Source organism: Amphibalanus amphitrite, unplaced genomic scaffold (genome assembly GCF_019059575.1).
Source record: "Amphibalanus amphitrite isolate SeventyFive unplaced genomic scaffold, NRLGWU_Aamphi_draft 001092F_arrow, whole genome shotgun sequence".
NCBI classification, from domain to species: Eukaryota; Metazoa; Arthropoda; class Thecostraca; order Balanomorpha; family Balanidae; genus Amphibalanus; species Amphibalanus amphitrite.
Window position 1 is genome coordinate 72869 of NW_024882586.1, and position 19724 is coordinate 92592.

General features: G+C 50.4%; 2 protein-coding genes across 3 annotated transcripts in view; both read left to right on the top strand.

Moving 5' to 3' along the window:
- The first annotated feature begins 1436 nt into the window (after positions 1-1436).
- On the top strand, positions 1437-4542 carry LOC122370037 (deaminated glutathione amidase, chloroplastic/cytosolic-like). Of its 2 annotated transcripts, none has more exons than XM_043345281.1 (2): positions 1437-1751; positions 2731-4542. In XM_043345281.1, exon 2 carries the CDS (start codon positions 2753-2755, stop codon positions 4157-4159), a length of 1407 nt encoding a protein of 468 aa, XP_043201216.1. In that variant the 5' UTR covers positions 1437-1751; positions 2731-2752; the 3' UTR covers positions 4160-4542. The 2 variants fall into 2 exon arrangements, with proteins under 2 accessions (XP_043201216.1, XP_043201215.1); XM_043345280.1 differs by having other exon boundaries at positions 1496-2036.
- A 7321-nt stretch (positions 4543-11863) lies between these two features.
- The window catches only part of LOC122370033, a 33479-nt gene continuing 25618 nt past the window's right edge, over positions 11864-19724 (top strand). Inside the window, exons 1-2 of the mRNA XM_043345273.1 lie at positions 11864-12136; positions 17524-17729. Coding sequence (XP_043201208.1) covers positions 12079-12136; positions 17524-17729 — 264 coding nt within the window. The 5' untranslated portion in view covers positions 11864-12078. The remainder of the gene's footprint in view (positions 12137-17523; positions 17730-19724) is intronic.

Sequence of the window (19724 nt, forward strand, 5' to 3'; positions counted from 1 at the left end):
CACATTTAGGGGCGTCACTGGCACTTTGAGGGAGGCACCATCACATTGAGGGGCGCCACCGACGCCGAAAGGGGCGGCATCATCTTCTTGAGGGGCGGCATCATCTGCTTGAGGGGCAGCTCCATCACAATGAGGGGCAATGTGGATACCTAGAGGGGCGGAACCATTATATTGGTGGGTTCCTCCGACACTTCGAAGAGCGTCACTGACACTATGAGGGGCGGCACTAACATTTTAAGGGGCGGCAGCATCATTTTGAGGCGCGCCACCGACTCGTTGGCGGGCAGCACCATCACATTCAGGGGCGGCATCATCTTCTTGAGGGGCGGCATCGTCTGCTTGAGGGGCGGTTCCATCACAATGAGGGGCTATGTGGATACCTAGAGGGGCGGCACCATTATATTGGTGGGTTCCTCCGACACTTCGAAAGGCGTCACTGACACTATAAGGGGCGGCGCCAACACTGGGGCGGCAGCATCATTTTGAGGGGCGCCACCGACTCGTTGGCGGGCAGCACCATCACATTCAGGGGCGCCACTGGCATTTTGAGGGCGGCACCATCACATTGAGGGGCGCCACCGATACTGAAAGGGGCGGCATCATCTTCTTGAGGGGCGGTATCATCACATTGCGGGGCTCCACAGATGCTTAGAAGGGCGGCACCATTAGGTACATTGAGTGGGGCTACTAACAGATTTAGGGGCGGCACTGTCACATTGAGTTGCGGGATCATCACTTTCTATAGACGGCTGCTTCACTTTAAGAGGCGGCATTATCATTTCGGAGGGCAGCAGCCTCACTATGAATGACGGCACCTAGCCTGCATGTGCGTGCTGCATCCTAGAGGGGGCGGCAACTGGGTCGGCAAACGGCTGTCACTGGGTCGGCATTCTCCGTGACTGGGTCGGCAATTGCCGACCCAGTTAACATGTTAAAATACGCCCTGCTATTAGCGTTTTTTTTTTGCAATGGTTTGCCAAAATGCTCACTACAAATAAGTTAGTGAATATTGGGGCAGAAAATGACTTTATTTTTATAGAAAAATGAGCGATCTCTCCCAAAATCAAGCCAGTAATACAGTGGCACCCACAGAGCGTGAGCAATGACGGTTCAAATTTGGTTCAAATTAAGGGGGTCGCTAATTAGGCACCTTACTAGGAAGCTCCGCCCCTCGATGTGTCAGCGTTGTAAAAATATGGATGAATCTCTATATTTTCTAATTTACCGTCATGTGACATTTCCGCATTATCAGTCATGCGATGCTCTCAATTTCAATATAGCGAGTGTTCCTACCTATTATCGCCCTACCCGCTATTATTAATTACTTACGCTTTTCACCGAGCAATATTTTCCTTCATCGCCATGCAACGTAAATAAAGGGAAACTATGCATATGGAAGCTAGGTTTGAGACGTCCATGACGATTCGTAGACAAACGCAAGTTTCTTTTTCTGTTCGTAATGGAAGCAGGGTGGAATCCAATTGGCTGTCTTTGCAAGTTGCCCGGCAACAGGAGGAGACAAAAGGAATATTGCTCATTCAGTAGATTTTTGCTTAGTAACTTGCGGTCAAAGCTAAATTCTGAACAGATGCATGGTATTGCTTTTATGACACTTCGTTTCTTGTGATGTTTTTACAATTCAATTGAATTTTGGCGGCTACGCGCCCTAACCCGACAACAACAAATTTAGTTTTGATATTGTATTCTTGAATTGCAATAAGTGGGCTGGTAGGGCTTCCCAGGTTTCTCAGGTGAGCAAGCTGTGGATAGGTCTTTCGTTTTATTCACAATTTCAATTTGTACTGTTTGATACAGAAGCGGCGGTACATCTTCAAATAAGGGGGGGGGGGGCACTACCGACTTTTGTTCCATTCTTTCCATGCAACGCCCATATAGGTCTAATGTTAAAATGGCAAAATTAAGGCGGGCACGCTACGGTGCCTTGGTGGCCGGTGACACCCCCCCCCCCCCCGTTCTGCCGCCTATGGCTGGATATTTCATTTTTTTCTGTATAAGATCTGCTACCTACTGGCTAGGTAGGTATGGGGTACCTTTACCTTACCTATCCTTTTTTTGCTGAATTTAAATGTAAAGTACCTAACCATTTGCGAAACTCTGTAGTCCTGTTGTGACCTGTTTAGTGCATTTGTGATCTTTGCCCTGCTGGTTGCCTGTTCTGATGCCTACTTGATATATCTGGAAGGTTTGTTGCTGGTTTGTTTTATTAACTTATGGTGGTATGTGATAAATGGTAACAATTATTTGCACGTGTTATCCAAAATTTATGTTAACATTTACAAATTTGAATGTTATGTTTTGTCTCAATGTGCCATGATGATGACACTGTAGCTAGGGTGCTTTCCCTAGATGTTTACAAAGTAGTGCTGAGGCACTCAGAAGTCAGATGAATGCAAGTGAGAGTTGAAATGGCTTTAATCGGAACAATATGGCACTTACCTATAGGGCTTTTATGCACATCATTAGAATAAGCACAGCCTGAGCAATCCAATGATAGCAAAAACAAAGTGGTCCTGGGCCTCAATTTTCAATACCCTGTTATCTTTTAAACTTGGAATAGAAAAACCTGAAACAATCATGCACATCTAACAGCCATATGAGTCTCTTCGCCTCAGATGATTTTATTGGTCATTGTTTTTTTTTTGTCTTCTTTTTTGTCTTGAAGCAGCTGATTTAGTCATATGTGACCTGTCACAGTGCTTCAATTCACAGGGTTTCCATCGCTGTTGGCTGGATGCTGTCCAGACTGGTGGCGCCACTCAGATCTTTGGTGGCGCGCTCAATGACTACATCTTCCGACACCTGCCGCGTGGCGGCGCTGCAGGTCACCTGCACCGACGACAAGGCGGCGAACCTGGCGCTGTGCTCCTCGCTGGTGGAGGAGGCGGCCGCCGGCGGCGCGCGGGTCGTCTTCCTGCCGGAGGCGTGCGACTACATTGCGGCCAGCCGACAGCAGGTGGTGGCGCTGGCAGAGCCGCGCGACGGTCCCACGGTGGCCGCGTACCGGGCGCTGGCCGCCCGGCTCGGCGTCTGGCTGTCGGTCGGGGGGTTACACGAGGCCACCGAGCAGAGCCGCGTGCGTAACACCCACCTTCTGGTGTCCCCGGCCGGCCAGCTGGCCGCCTCCTACAGCAAGACACACCTGTTTGACGTGTCCGTGCCGGGCGGGGAGTCAGTCCGAGAGTCAGACTACGTCTGTCCGGGGGAGTCCCTGACGGCGCCCGTCCCCACACCCGCCGGCCGGCTGGGAATGCTCATCTGCTACGACCTGCGCTTTCCCGAGGTGAGTCAGCTGCTGCGTCATCAGGGCGCCGAGATCCTCACCTACCCGTCCGCGTTCACGGTGGCCACGGGCCGCGCGCACTGGGAACTGGTGCTGCGCGCCCGCGCCGTGGAGACCCAGTGCTATGTGGTGGCCGCCGCACAGGTGGGGCGACACAACGAGAAGCGCGCCTCCTACGGCCACGCCATGATCGTGGACCCGTGGGGACGCGTGCTGGCTGACGCCGGAGAGCGAGCTAACTGTGTGGTGTATGCTGATGTGTCGGCGGCTGAACTGACGAGGGTGAGGGTCGGTATGCCGGTGGCGACTCAGCGGCGTGTCGATTTGTATCCTGAGCTGAATCCGGTCCCGCTCCCACCACTAGCGGACTCGGCTGCGATCAACAGCGCTGCCGCAGTCTTCCCCGGAGATAACGAGAAGTTTAAGTTCGGCCAAGTGACGATAGATGGCGATATGGTGATTTACCGTTCCAAACTCTCCTATGCGTTTGTGAACAAGAAGTGCGTGGTTCCCGGTCACGTGCTGGTGGTTCCGTTGTCTGACCGTCTGCGGCTGGTTGACCTGACCCCTGCGGAGGTGGCTGACCTCTTCCAGGTCTCGCAGCTGGTGCAGCGCCTGGTGGAGAAGGTGCACCAGGCCACCTCAGCCACCGTGTGTGTGCAGGACGGACCGGCCGCCGGACAGACCATCCGACACGTTCATGTGCACGTGATGCCCCGCAAACCGGGCGACTTTGCGTTCAATGATGACGTGTACGACGCTCTGTCGAATCATGACAAGGGGGCGCCGCAGTGGAGAGAGGAGGGAGAGATGAGAGAGGAGTGTGCCATGCTCAGAGAGGAACTGCTCCGGCTGTGACATCGGGGAGAGATATCGGACTGGACTGGCTGTCGGGTGTCAGTGTGATGGCTCACTGTGTATTTTGGTTTGTGATGCGATGACACGTCAGGTTTGTGCGTTGAAGCTCATGGAGCACCCACGTAGAAAATACGGGACGTGTAAAATGGCGCTGCACCAGGGAAATAATTTCATTTTAACGCCGTCTATAAATGCTGTGGACTGTAATGTTTTGTGTGACTGCCTGACTGGTTTAATGCTGATAATTTTTATGCCTCAATTGACTTTTGAAAATTGATGAAGGTGCTCAAGTGGGTTGTCTAGTGTATGAAAGTGTTGTTATGAATCCCCCAGATTATTCCACATCTTATTTTATACATTTAAATAAACAACTGAATGGTGAATTCATTTTCTGATCGTCAACCGTTTCATTCGCAGAACTGCTCTGATTGTACGATGAGATTAAGTCGATGGACGTTGAACTGGTATTGAAAATGGAAACTTAACACTATCAATGTCTTTAAGCGTAATCGAATGTCGTTCCCGCGGACTTGTTCAATGTTCAAATGACTCTCTAGGAGGAAGTTACTGACTGACAGCCTTCAGCCAGTAGTCTTGAATATCCGGTACATTGTCAATGAGATGCGGCCCATGGCACCCAAGCTTGACTGCTGTCAAGTCGAATCATTTCACTCGTCTGCAGCAGCGCTCTCAGTCCTGTCTGCTGTCCTTCCGGACCTCTGTTGAACGGGGTCCACCATTGTAACAAATTGAGCCGTAAGCTGCCCCGGCAGCGGGCGCGAACACGGCCCGTTTCCGTATCCGGTGCGGACAAAAAGGGGCTCCGACCGGACGGTGGGGGGCGCCGGGTCAGCGCCGTGAAACCACGGCTGGCTGGGCAGCCACTGCTGCTATTCAGCTGTCAGAGATAGACGGTACTTTTGTCACCTCGGCGCGGCGCGATTGTACGAGTGTGGTGCTCATTGTGCCGTGTCATAACAGGTAATGGACAAACATAAGTCAACGAGCGATAATTGAGAGTTTAGGTAATGCTGTAGCCACATGCAATACGTGTATCAGTGCACGGAGCGTGACGTGTAGTGTGAGAATGACCATCGAATTGAGCGATGCTGAGAATGTATGTGAGAGCATACACTTGCCAGTTGTATTGTACGCGTTTGGGCACAGCGATTCTGCTGTGTCTGCGACACAGCATCATCTAGCTATCCCTTCTCGGCGTGGCAGGGGCTGTAGGAAGAAAAATCGACTCAATTTTACATAGGATTCCCCTTTGTCTGGTCGCCGTGCTGTCTGCAGCGGCTAGGTCTCCATTCTGCTGGGCTCGGTGGCTGGCGGCGCGGGCTATCTAATGGTGATCCTCAGTGGGGGAGGCGCCGTGCCGCCATACTACACGCGGCGAACAAAGGCCCATATCTCAGAGGTTGATCCCCGGCAGCGCGACGAACCGCCCGCCGCGTCCAAACCAGTCGCCTCCGCAGCCGGCAGACTCAATTAGATCTCGGAATCGATGAAGTCGATTCGCGCTAACAGTTTGTTTATGACGGCGGTGTGGCTTTGGAATCGCAGCGGGAAAACAATTGGTTTGGTTGGTGGAATGCTGCCCACGTTAGCATTCTAAATCCAAGCCTTTGGCTTTGTTGAATTAGTATACGAGTATACCTAAACATAAAAAGCAGTACTTTATACATAGATGGCTTGCAGGCAGACGCCTTGCCTAATGCCTCCTATCTGATGGGTCTTGGTGGGCTATTTATTTATTGACCACGGGCATTGCTCGGACGTAATATCCCATACCTAGTTTTGATGACGGTTTATTTAAAAAAGTTTAGTGGCATGCTACGTCTTAGGTATAATTTACACCTTTATACTTTTCCGGCAGTAGTTTCTGACCAATGGCCAGCCCAGCCACCTTTATATTGTTACCAGCTCACTGTCCGGCGCTGCCCGAGGTAAACAGACCTCCAAACGACCGAGCACAAACCCTATAACGACCCTGGAACGGTCCTCTTTAACGTCTGTTCGGGCGATCGTAGACGGCAGCAAATACAGTCATTTCCGAGCGCGGCGACTATCTTCAGAGGCGGCGCCGCTAGCGGCTCGGTAATTGATGAAAATTAAGCGGTGCACCGGTAATGTGAGCGCTGAGGTGTTGGGTCGTGATGGCCAGGTCACGAGTTGGACATTGCTGCACGGGGGCCGGGCTGGGAGAGGCGTAGTAACGGAAGGGACCATCCATTCCTGTAGTCGTGGTAAGGATTTTGGAAACAGTCTTCGAGTTCGAGGTGTTAATTACCTATGCTGGAGCTGGGTAGATGATATGAATGCATAAGCTGGTTCTTAGTGTTTAAGGCAGGTAAATGTTTATTATTTTGTTGTTGTTACGTATGCATCTAATTAGCATTTTGGTGCCTTTTACCGATCCCAAACGGCAACGCTCAACTCAATCCTAGCTTCCCTTCCGCAAGCCGTGCTCTCCCCACGGTTCCTCAGTCTTCACACTGAGGTATCCGGTCCGAATCGCTCCGTCTCTGTGACATCCCTCGAACCGCAGCAGTCCGAGCGACACACCCCCACCTCCCCGTCCAATTACCCGTTCAGCCAGACCGTGCACCCCGACCCCGACCGCCCCCGGCTGACTGATGACCCACGGGGTGCTGCTGGGGGGGGGGGGGGGGAGGGTGACGTCACGGACACAGGGGGACCGGTCCCCTGCCAATGTCAAACGGTGATCAGTGATTCAGCTGGATGGGAAATCGGGGAGAGAATGCTGAATCGACCCTCTTCTGCAAACGGTAACACTGTGGAAGGTTGGCGGATTTTCAGAAGCGTTTTGGCAAAGGGAAATGAATGAAATTTGGGAAATGATACCCGGCTTAAGCAGTATAACCATTAGGGAAAATACATATTTAGGCGTGTTTGACACATAGCGACGTCGTAAAAGGACGAACAATTAACATCAAACACCGGTTGAATTTGTGTTTCGATGCGCTCAATGGGCGCAGTCTCCTTACGACTCTGCCATCCGTTCTGACCAGCCGCCTGGTTTTCCCCGGTGACTGATGTCCGCCAGTTCAGGGGTCAGCCAGCCGTCCTATTCCGTTTATTCTCGCTGATGACGCCGCCAGCTGGCAGCCAATTACTCCTGAGCCCTTGATGACGTCACCACACACCCTCAGATTGCTTCTATCGCATAGTCGACGCGCCTCGGCCTCATTTGTCGGGTGCAGGGGGTGCGTGAAATTCATACACGTGACTATTTCGACCTTACCGCCTCAAAATAGCATCTCCGAGCCGTACGCAGGGGAGAGGGGTGAAGGGACGAGAAGCGTGAGGCAGAGGGGAGGAGGAGCACGCGCCGAACGGAAATCGATCTCAGAGGGCGGTGAGGACAGAAACACTCCCCCTGGGCGTGACGCCGACAGCTCATCCATCGCCATTAAAATGTGCCGGTTCGGGTGCGATTAACGAGCCTCAGATGGGCCTGCACGCGGTCGATCGCTCCGCTAGGACTTGGCGTCTTCTCTCTGAGGCCAGAGCCCCGGAGAGGAGAGGCTCGAATCCATTGACGAGCGGCAAACCGCGACGAGAGTTGTATTGTCGTGGCTGGTGAGTGGCTAGTGCATTCAGTTCATAAGAAAGGCACCGTTAAAAGTAATTGTAAATGTAGGTAACTGTAAAAATAAAAAAAGTATATGGTCGCAGATACGCTCACTCTCCAAAAACATGGAACGAAGGTTGTAATGCGGATTACCTTACCTTCAGTATGGCTCGATTAATCTTTTGTTCATTTTTGATCACCATTAGATACCTAATTCATTGATTTTTTTCAACTCACTTCACCCACATATCTTCGAGAATGAAAGTGTGCTGAAGCATATCGTATACCTTTACAGCTCGGCCTTAAATCTACACAGTACTGTGGGTATTAAATCAGTAATGCACTCTTGGTGACATATGACAACGCCTAAGCCTGCTATCAGCTGTCCTCACGAGGTTAACTGCTCGTCCATCTCATAACCATCTCATCATAATACCTGCGCCTTATTTGGGATTCCAAAGAGGACAGGCGCGCGTCAATAGCTCATACCCTGTCGTCGAAAGCCTTAGCCAAATTACGTCCATCTACCAATCCATCTTAATTACTGAAATACTCCGACGTCTAATTCGTTCGCATTTGTAATAATCGGTGTCGTAATTCCGGCATTATTGCCCCACGGCTGGCGTAGCTAATCTGTGCCGAGGTGTCGCCGGCGCCGGGATTTCAGTCGCGGCTCTGTATCCACCCGAGGCTCGCGGAGTAAGCCGATTGCGCTTGTCGCAGTGTCAGCTCCACCGAACAATTAGCACGGCCGACTCATAACGGCACTGGCCGTACAGCGCGGATTGAGATTGGACGAATGGCAAGACTCGGTGGACGGGGTCCGACGCGACAATCCGAGGTCCCCTCCGACTCAGTCGTCCCCCCTGCGCGATTAATCCGGTGATATTTATCAGACTGATCCGGGCCGGGGAGCGCGAGGGTCGGAAAATTGCGCCGGGGAGGGAGCACCGACAATTGGTCTGATTCGACGGGTCGTTTCAGAGGGAGGGTAGATTGGTTTGTAGCGGGAGAGACAATCCAGAATGATACGACTTGTTACTTTCTGGTGCCGGTATTTTGGCATCAAAATCTGCTTCTTGAACTGCAAACGTTACAGTTTGAGAATATTTGCTCAGCTGCAAATATTGGTCGTGACTCGTATTTACATACGTTGGTAGCGCATTTATGTTGCCATATTGGCTAGACATAGCCATCTATTTCCGATAAATTCGACTACCTTCATTGGTGGATGACGACAGCTCGAACGAGCCCACTCCCTGCCTTCTCCCACCGTTGTACCCTGCAGAGCAGCTCATTTGAACGTTATATGCATGACTGCCGTGAGAACCGCTACTGGGCGTCGGTAGCGGCGGCGGCGGCGGCGCGGTAGCGTGGCAAAACGACAAGACACGCCACCCGGCGGACCAGTTCCCGCCCGAGCGCTAACTACTGTAAACGAGAGCGTCCACAGCTGGATCCGCCGGGTCCGCCGGTCCAACTGGTCCGGCCCGTGCTGCCCTGGTACGGTCCGCCGCGGTCCGACGGTCCGGCGACCGGAAATGGTCCCTTCCGGCGCCTCATCATGCCAACAACCGTGCGAACTCGTGCTGGATTGCAGATTTTCAGGGCTGGACCAGACAATGTCGGCGGCGGGGAATTTCGGGAAGGAAAGAAGAAGGGTGCGGCAACTCGACTAAGGCTTCAGGCTTGAAACAAAAGGATTCTTGTGATGAGAGAATGCTGCGTATTACCAGGGAAACGACTATGTGCAATATCATACAGTTATAAAAGCAATTAGTTTTGTGTTGCATTCCATACCGAAAAACATCCTCAGGATGAGTTCATTTCCATTTTGGGACGGTGTTATGAGCAATCACGTTTGCATCACGATCATGAGAACATTTATCCGTTTGTCAAGCTGCCCTGAAATGTAAATTAACATTAAAAATTACTCAGCTTTGCAGGAATGTAAGCAATTTTACCCGGACAATGTCTCAGAGACCTTGGGTTTGAATGTTGGGGGCAGCACGATGATAAGTTCGTGTACTTTCCTCGTATGATTTTCCCTACGTTCCTCGGCTAGTGCTGAGCAGTTAGGAGCGGTTGGTTAACGATTGCAGCGAACAGTGGCGATTCGTTCAATGTTCTATATTGGGGTAGCTGTACTGGCAATACCCCGACTGATCCATAAAAGGAGCCACTGTCAAATGAAGGCGACTGTGGTTACGAATTAGGCTGTGAGTGGCGGTCGCCCACTGCAAAATATCATCGCAGTATCCAAAGTATTCTGCAGACTGGCTTTTTTCTATCAAAAGCAAGTCATGTACCTACTTTGCCAAAACGCACCAGCATGCAGCCTTTCAAAAAGCATTTAATTGTGAATTGTATATCAGCAGAGTCTTCCCATTTATGGCGACATTGATGTTACTGCACAGTGCACTCCAACAGACATGTCCCAACCATTCGTCAGGTTCCGCTCTTCACTCAAGACAAAGTTTTCCACTTGACGTTTTTCGTTCCGTCTTCCACATTTAAGTGTAACTCATGTTGTCACTTGTCAGAGGAAACTATAATTATTCGTGTTTTTCCTGGTCACAGCTCTCACAAAAGTCAAACACCTTTAGCCTGTGCTAGAGAGCTAACATCACTGGAACTCAAGCGTCACATGCGACATTAAAACATGACAGCGGGTAAAACATCGCAGATGAAGAACAATGCGACTGCTGATATGTCTGTTTAACATATAATGACCACACTTCCTTCCTAACGAGCCAGCAACAATGTGGCTGCCACTTCTAGGATAAAACTTTCGCAGTGAGTCACTCTGTATCCATTTTGTCTGTCCGGTGTGAGTCAAAGCCATTATTCATCATCAATGTCACCTTACTTCAACTTCATCACCGTCACCATCACCACAGTGATGCCGTCACTAAAACGTCACCACTACCGTCACCATTACCGTCACCAACGTCACTATCACCGTCCCCGTCTCCGTCGCCGTCTCCGTTATCTCGCTATCTCCGGCGCTGCCCGTGTCACTGCCCCCGGGCGCGGTGGTCGACTGTGGATCTACCCGCCGGACGTCGTCAGTTGGTCACGGCAGTCGCTCATGGTGGAGCTCGAGACTCCAGCACCTGGCGTCCGAAGCATCCGGAGAGTCCGGCGACAGGTGATCGTTCCGGAGTCCCGGAGTCCCAAGTGCCAGAGTCTGGGAATTATTATAAAATTTTAGGACTGCAGAAGTTCATCCGTGTGTGTATGCATTGACATCAAAAGCCTTCCACTTGAATCCGGGTGTCCGCGATGGGAGTCCGCGTGTTAAATTCCGAAATTAAATGAGTTCAAAATAAGGAGTAACAGATAGAGCCCAAACCCGTGCCGACAGCAGTGCCCGAAATTCCGCCTACCACGTTCTGAACTGGTCACATACGGGTGCCCAAATTTGGGGAGGCGACAGGACGTTGGTCGATGTGGGCGGGGAGACAAATCAGATCGATGAAAGAATGGTGGGAAAAACCGGTTTGAGAAAGAGAAGGAGCTTGTGGGAGGAAGATCTGTGGGCTCAAAAGGGGATAGACTTAATGCGCGCACAAGACGGGGATGTTGGAGTGCACAAATCATGTTTGTTGTGATCTGATGCAGTGAAATGGTTTTATTCAATTTTCTCTCCTTTCTTGGTGTTTGCGGAGTCATACAATATTCATATCAGCTCAAAGTCATCAAAGCGGTGTCAATGCAAAATCCCTAGCATTTGAGTCAGTTGTGCCCTAATCACATTTCAGCTTCGATCACCATTCATTGATGACATCCACTCTTTCATAAAGTGTCACCTCGAGCCCCCAAAATAACACTCTGATCGACATCAAGGCCACCCTCAACAATACGACCATCGCCCCCCTCCCCCTGACAGCTTGCCTCCGGTAATGAAACGCCCTCCACTCCCGGGGCGGCGGACTGTCGGGGTCCATTTCGGCCCCACCTGCCACTGGGAAGCGCACGTGCCCTCGACAGGTGGTAGCCCTCAACCGGTGAGAACCCCCTCCCCCCTCCGTTCCGCCGCGCGTGCCCCTCGCGCATGCGCACTGCGCCCGGCGCGTCGCGGCGGCAGCGATGACGGCGGTGACGGTGGCCGGCCAGTCGGCGTTTTCCGGAGTCCGAGGTCTGTGTGTCTGTTGGCGGCGCAGTGAAGGTGGAGTGCGTGGCTCCGATGTCGACCAATCAGTGTGCGGGCCGCTGACCCGGGGTCATCAGTCAGCTGACCGGGCCGTGACCTGGCGGAGGTCAGTCGGCAGTGACGGGGCAGAGAGGGGTGCCTGGTGCTCCGGTTTGGACCCTGATCATGGAGCCGGCCGAGAGAGGACTGTATTTAGTGGCGTCGCTGCTTCTCATCACGGAAGGTAGGTTGCGCCACTTGAAATGATAATTGTTTATTATGTAAATGCCACCTCGATTAAGAAATGTAAAAAAGGTATCGTGTAATTGCACATAAATCTAAACTCCAAGCCAAAACTATAATACCTAAATCAATCAAACTAATCGATTGCACGGTTGTGCTGTTGAGTGTTTTTAGAATGTTATGAGTGGGTTTATTTTGAAATATCGGAGTATATCTGATAAAGGATGTATTATTTCATCAACAGTCGCGTTTTTTTTTGTGTGTGTGGCTGAAACTTGTTTTGTCTATCAGTGTCAAAATCAGATGGTGTATGGGAGGAGACCCAATAAATTCCTGTCACCGGTGATCTAGTTACACTATAAAAGTATAGCGGATACATTAGACCGCCCTCCCCGCTCCCGATTTCGATCTTCCGAGCCTTCCGTGTACTAATGAACTTCTCTGATGTATCCACCCACACTGGCCGACTCCCTCTCCTAACTTGTTGCGGTGGAAGTTAGGGACACCATTCAGCCAGTCTCGGGGCCTCGCGGGCGGGGCCGCGCCTGTCTGTCTGTCGCTCCTGATCTGGAGGAAATGTCACGACACGGACAGGTTTTGTAGAACTGCGGCCCTATCGTCGCGTTGGCCGCTACTGTTGCTGGTTTGCGCCCCTGCGGTAGGCGCTGCAATGTCCAGAGGCGATTCAAAGGCAAGATATGCAATACCTATTCAAGACAAGTGTTGTTCAAGTGTTCAAGTGTGTTGATATGCAATATTTAATGAGTATGGAATGCATTCGTATGAATGTGTGGTTGAAATCCTATGGGAATGCATTGGTGTATAGAAGGGTCAAATCAAAATTAAAACCACCTTTGGAGATATTTCTTCCAGTGCCTTACAGAGTATAGACTGGACGCCTCTTTGCTAGATGTAGGTACCTACCAATGAGAAAAAAGAACGCCGAAATATGATTATTACATCCTAAGTGCCATGGGCGTGTCTTTCAAATACCTAACGTTCTTTGTGAAATATTGAAAAGAATTTAACAGTTCAGCGAACTTCTGAAGTGAGGAACCATTCGCCCTCCTCCATCTTTTGTATTTCGAGTATTTGCTCTGAAAACACACTGCTGTCGTGTTGAAAAGACGCGTGCCCACTCTATCTGGGGCGCGGCATTCAGAGACCACCGGCACAGCTGGGCCGTCCGCGCTGCCCTCCTGTCACACCCACACCGCTTCGGCCCAAGGGAGGGGAGGGGAGGGGGTGACGGGGGTGCCGCATCATCAATTATCGTCCGGTTGTCCGATCAAGCGTGGCGTATCCTCCGCGAGCGCAGTCAACCGCGCAACAGCTCAGGTCCCGGCCTCTAATGGCTCAGCCCATTAGAGGACTCTGTTGACGTATGCGAAGGTCATCAATCATGATCGTCCCCGCCCGCCGGCCGGTCGGTGACCAGGGACCGAATTCCAGCGACGGAAGTCTTCCCATCCGCCCGCAGTTTACCGTGCCGGCGCGCGTTGAAGTCTCCCGCCGCCTGGCAGGCAGGCCGACCCGCAGTGCACCCTGGCGACTGCGACGCCCGGGCGTGACGTAGCGTCTTCGCGCTATACGGGCGCCGCGGTGACGCAGTTGTCCCGTTAGGCTGTGACGACTGACGATTAGTTTTTCTGATGGATTAAGGACTGATAAGCTATGACTGGTTAACGGGTAATAGAAGTCAAAGCTGGACAGTCCGCATTGTGAGGTAAATTCCTCCAAATGTTTTCGTATTCCTCGAATACAAATTTGCCTTGGATCCTGCAAAGGCAGGGAATGCATAATGATGCTGATGGCCCTGTTATAAAAACCTTATCTGGTTACATATCCAGCACAAGTTCAGTCTATTTAAAAGCGATTTGTTTTAAGTTCTCTAATCTCTCGTTCCCATAGAGGCAGAAAACGCACATAATACTGAAAGTGAATCCAAACTTTTTAGACGCTTTGTCAGATTATGGGCGCTGGTTATTAGTAATCAAATACTTCATATAAAGCTCACCGTGCATGCCATGATACAGTTCCCTGGCCTGGTTCCGTTAGACTCAACCCCATCCTGTCAGCTCGAGTCATGAGAATCTCAGCCGGCCGCGGACCACCGCGCCGGCCGGCACGTGGGTCTGCGGCCGAAAACTGGGTCTGTTCTGTTCTGACCAGTGCCGTATGTGAGGCGACGGACGGGCTATGGGATCGGCTAGCACACACGGCAAGACGCGGTGATGAAATATAAGGGCGCACCATGGTGGCCGACACTTCTCTGACGAATAGTGTGAACCAACCGACAGCCCGAGGAGACTCAATTATATAAATGCTCGAAATTGGGTTGGCTACGAGTGCTAAAAATTATGAATGAGCTAAATTGACATAAATATGACATACCATAAACATGACATAGATATGGTATTGGATATGGCTATCGTTATAATCTACTGACCTAGCGCGATAATGGGCAGGATGTTGGATGTAGATTAAGTTTTGCAGCTTTCTATTAAAAATAGGTCTTACCAAAGCTTTATACCACTCCCGGAAACGCTGGGATTTACATGCCTATTAAAGGAAACGTCTACAGAGCTTATATGCGTAACTGTCGATCTGTGATCGCAGTAGCTGTGTTACATTGTTTCGTCACCGTGGAAAAGATCCTGTTACACACTAGCATGGCTATTACACAGGAGAGCGTGCATTGTTTGGTGCGTGTGATTTGCGCCCTCCCCCGTCTATCTTTTCCCACGGCCGGTCGGGGCCGGTGCTGGCCTTGTTTCGGATCCAGTTCAGCTGTTCGACATGATGCGTGACAAAAAGTCGAATTAGCATATGGTCCGCCGTGTTACAATGGAGGCCGACTTGATGAGGGCAGAATGATTCATTTCCGACGGGCTGGAGGTCAACCCTGGGCGATCGTCGTCCTTGAAACGGAGCAGAAAGGTAGGCGGCCAAAAAATGTTGTCATATGTTTTGTTGTTTGCAGTGCGGACGTTTTTTAGTGAGTTCTTCCCTGGAACATTCTTCACTTGGCTGGTGTTTTATACTGAAATTCTTTTCTTTCATGTACAGTCCTGCAATCTCCAATTAATTAGCTCGGACACAAATTGCAACTATGCCGTCGATGCAATGATCAGCTAAAGTAATCTGATTCATAAGATACAAGATAAGAGTTTGCCGATGGTAAAAACACCATTATAACGCTGCCTTTAGCCGTCGGACCGACAATGGGCCTACACGTCAGCTCTCTGAGCCCGTCGCTCAAAACTAATCAGATTTCACACAGCAATATGATTGATTGTCAGATGTCACGCCGTCTTCAGTACATTGATAGGCCTACCACATTGTGATAACTTTGATTTAGTGGCACACGTATAGAGTGCGTCTGAAAAAATGCCTCCAGAGCAGTAGGTAAAACAGGACCAAAAAACAGACCAACTCCATTGTCTTCTTGGGTTTTCTGATATAATCACAGTCAGGGAAGAACGGCGAATGGCCACATCACAAATGTGCGCCCGCGTGCGTCGTTATCCGGAAAAATAATGTTTTTCGTAATTATACTACCGGTTTTATCGCGTGGGAAAGTCTTAAACGCACTCAGCAAGGAAAACCAATTTTTGTTGGAAGCGTCTCTTCTCTATTTCAAACGGTCGCATGTCCAACAATAGGCAATTTTTGCGACATTTTCTTAAAAGTTATAGAGTGCTATGAGATAAGGTCAAATCAGTCCGTAAGCTAGCTTTCATTACCAAATAAGTGATGGTTTCTGAGGATACTACCTACTGCGTAGGGGTCTGCGTGAGATAGATGATATCTTAATAATGTAATGATTTATGAGAAATGGAGACTACATCGACGCGGCGTCCTATTATGTCTGAGGATATAAAGAGCTAAACAGGCCCTTAGAAAAAGTGGAATTTCGCAGCTCGCAGTAGCACAATACACACTTTAAGCAACAGACAGCGCATATAACTGTACACTGTACAGTATCTACATATAAGACACTATATGTACATTGTTACGCATATTAGGCAGCACACATAGGTCAGAAAACATCAGTTGTCACACCTTTACAGCAAAATATGCAAAGTACAATTAAGCTCCCTAATGTGTCCAGTGTTCACACACACACAGTGGACCTAACCAGACTCTGCCTGGACTGGCTGCAGCGGAGCGTGGCGCCAAATTCTGGCGCCAACTACCGCTCCACCTGGCTGGTCGGACCGGCGGGACGCTGATACCTAATGTCCACTTCCTCCCGGACAGAGGGGTGGGCAGCGCAGCTCGAACAGCACCGGAGAGAGGGAAGGGGTCCGGTCAGTATGTGCGCTGTGCACCCCATTTGCGTGTTATCTCCCTACTCCACCCCTACCGACTCCTCCCCTGGGAGCGGGGGACAGATGGGTCCGGCGGGACGTGAAGGGAGGGGGGGGGGGCGTGACGTGACAGACCGTGACGCTGCCGTCGCCAGGTGGCTGCACGCCGTGACGGCCTTGCTCTGGTGCTGACCGTAATGTAACGTTACTAATTGGACGGAACTGTAGGCGGAAAATAGATGGGATGAGTGAACTATTGGCGACTTACGATACGCATTAGGAAGTTCGTCCATGCTTAAGTGATCAGACAATGTTGCAGACATGGAAACAGCTAACAACCACCCCAAATAGCACAGCTCCAGGAACCACCACCCCTTTTGCAATCAACTTTCCGGGTGCCCCCCCCCCCCTCACCTGCCGCAGGGCGCACGCCTGGGCGGGAAATCATCATTATAATTGCACAGTGAGCGCGTGTCTGGTGAACGAACATCTTTTCACCCCCGAACCACATGACAGTGTAATGAGACCGTTCCACTGTTCCGGTGTGAGTTTGATGCAACGTCCGGTCGGGACAAACATTGTTCCAGGGGGTTCTCACGCACTGTCTCACAGATCGTTAACGCTCTACGGATGACCAGCGGTCCCGGCCGCACCGTTTGGTCGGTGCCGCTTTTTCCGGCGCTGCTGCGGCATTCTGCGGCGCACATGAGGCGCGCTGCGGCAGCCGGAGGCGCTGGTGGCGCGTTTGCGGCGGTGTCGTGGCGCGCCAGAGGCACGGCAGGTTTCGCGGTCCGGATACCGGCGGTCGTGTTTGGATTGTGTGGACTAATGGTGGGAATGGACGAACTGGAGCTTGTGACTCCTCTGGAGGGGTTTGGGCAGTGAACATACGAATTTAAGCTTCCAAATAAAAAAATGGTCCGTTACTCATAGTCAGGATGCGCCGATGGAAGTCTGTTGCAGACTATACGGGAGATGAAGGTTAGAAAGGTTAGAGCAGCAAGTTCGGCGTAACTTAATTGTCGAGTTCCGGATTGCGCCCCTTCCCTGACATTTGGCGTCCTTCTGTTTCCAGCGGCGTGCAGTCTGAGCATATACGAAGTGGACATTCCGCGCCATATTCGTCGCGGCGAGGACACCTACCTGTCATGCCTGTTCGATCTCGGGGGTCAACAACTCTACGCCACCAAATGGTACAAAGACGGAAAGGAGATCTACAGATACGAGCCCTCCAACGCCGTGCAGAAGAAGAGCTTTCCAGAGAACGGCATAACAGTGGACGTAAGTGGCGAGTGCGGTGACTGTGGCGCCGTGGGTGATGGACTGTGGCGCACCGGTGAAAGGGGGACGAGGGTAGGAGATTGGTTGATATGGAGACACTGTTCGGTCAGTGTGTTCCGGTCCCCGAAATACGGCACGTCTGAAAAAGATTGCAAGCTACTTAGAACCGATGGGAAGTTATGCGGTGATTGCAAAAACAGCATTGACCTAGTTCTAGCTTAGTCACTCTTGTTTATCGCCGCAGAAGAAGCCAACCGTGCACTTTTTATCGAAATTTCCGCAATGAGATAATAGTGCACTTTTTATCGAAATTTCCGCATTGAGATAATAATGCACTTTTTATCGAAATTTCCACATTAAGATAATAGTGCTGCAGCAGTCGCCAATACATATAGTTACCGATATACTATATGTAGCTGCTGAAGCATTTCGAATTTCGGTGTATTTCATTCCTCACAAAATAATTAATAATTTTTTAAGTAATCTTGTAGGTACCCATTATTTTTTGTGAAGAAAATTATATCTTAACCCATTTATGCCCAGGAATATTGACCATCATGAAAATCGATGAAATCAAAATATGTTATGCTCCTACCAGGGCCTTGCATGGAATCGAAAATAATTTTTGCCTGCAGCAAAAGTTTTTCGAGAAAAACGTAAAAAACGTGCGTTGCGAAATCGCAACGAAGGGCACACCGGTCGCCATCAGCGTTGCGAAAACGCAACGACGGGCACATCAGGCGGCCATAAAGTACACTGAACTGCCGTATATGCTAATTTGTTTTGACAAAACATCAATCAACTGTTGACAACTATTGCTTGAAAATGTGAAACCCACATCCCTCATGCTCTATAACCCGCCTAAAAGCCTCAGTGGGAGAGCATAACTTCAGGATTCACGAACGGGGAGATGACAACAAACGGTCATTTTCAACAACAGTTGTCCATTTAAAGTTGTGGTCGACACGTACCCAGGGTGACGCTTTCTTTTTGGATGCTAGGCAGAGCCATTATCCCCACCTATCAGACCCCACACTAAAAACAAATGAACGGAGGTTGGGAGTACACCAGTGTATACGCGTATCCGCAATGATCGTTAACCACCCTCCTAGGAGTTAAGTTAAATTCCATTGCAGGTTAGTCGTACCCACTCTCAGCAAAAAAAAAGAGAGAGAAAAATGAACCGATCGGGCTTTCACAAATTACCCGCGCAAGGCGTAGCGCATCATAACAAATCGCCTCCCAGTTTATCATGTTTACATCTGATCCAAAATTTTCATGGCCCCACTCTCAGTGACCTTCACGTGTAACCTCTTTCTCGAGACAATGCCAGGGCAGACTGGTGATTCGACGCCGTGGCACACTTTCCAACTGTTCCCTGAATAGCGGATACGTCCTTTCCATCTTCAGGATAGTTGAATCCTTCATCTCCACGCCTCAACCCCCTTTTCCGGGCTAGACGGGCAACTAATATATGTATAGCATTCGGGCAGCTCGCAAAGGAGCACGCCTGTAGCCGGGTGCAGTGAGTGCTTGGGAGGGGGAGGGGGGCTGGGTCACGAGTGGCCTGCCCACTGGCTGGGCTCAGTCTTGACGATTAACTGTGCCCGCTCAGACAAATGTCTCCCCTAATTCCAATAATACTGCTAGCTCTAAAATGGTCTGATTCGATAAAAGGCCTATCCCAAGTAAGAAAACAAGCGTATACTCCACATCAAGCAGCTTATTAACCTATGCAAGTTATGAATCCTAAAAATGACTATTCTCCCAGATGCCCTCATTACCCCTGTCGAAGGGCTCTCTGCTACCCACAGAGGGGGCCTGTCCCACTATTTGCCGACCCTGAGTTATCTTTTCTAACGTAAAGGTTGGTAGTCAGCAGATTGTATCCAGAGAATGGCAATGTCTATCTGTCGTCTGATACCAGACTACATCCCCGTTATTCATTATATATGCACAATGTATGTACAGTAGGTCTACTAAAAAAGTCCCCCG

Excerpts from the sequence above, each read along its gene's own strand:
- LOC122370037 (XM_043345281.1), top strand. The coding sequence starts at position 2,753 with ATGCTGTCCAGACTGGTGGCGCCACTCAGATCTTTGGTGGCGCGCTCA.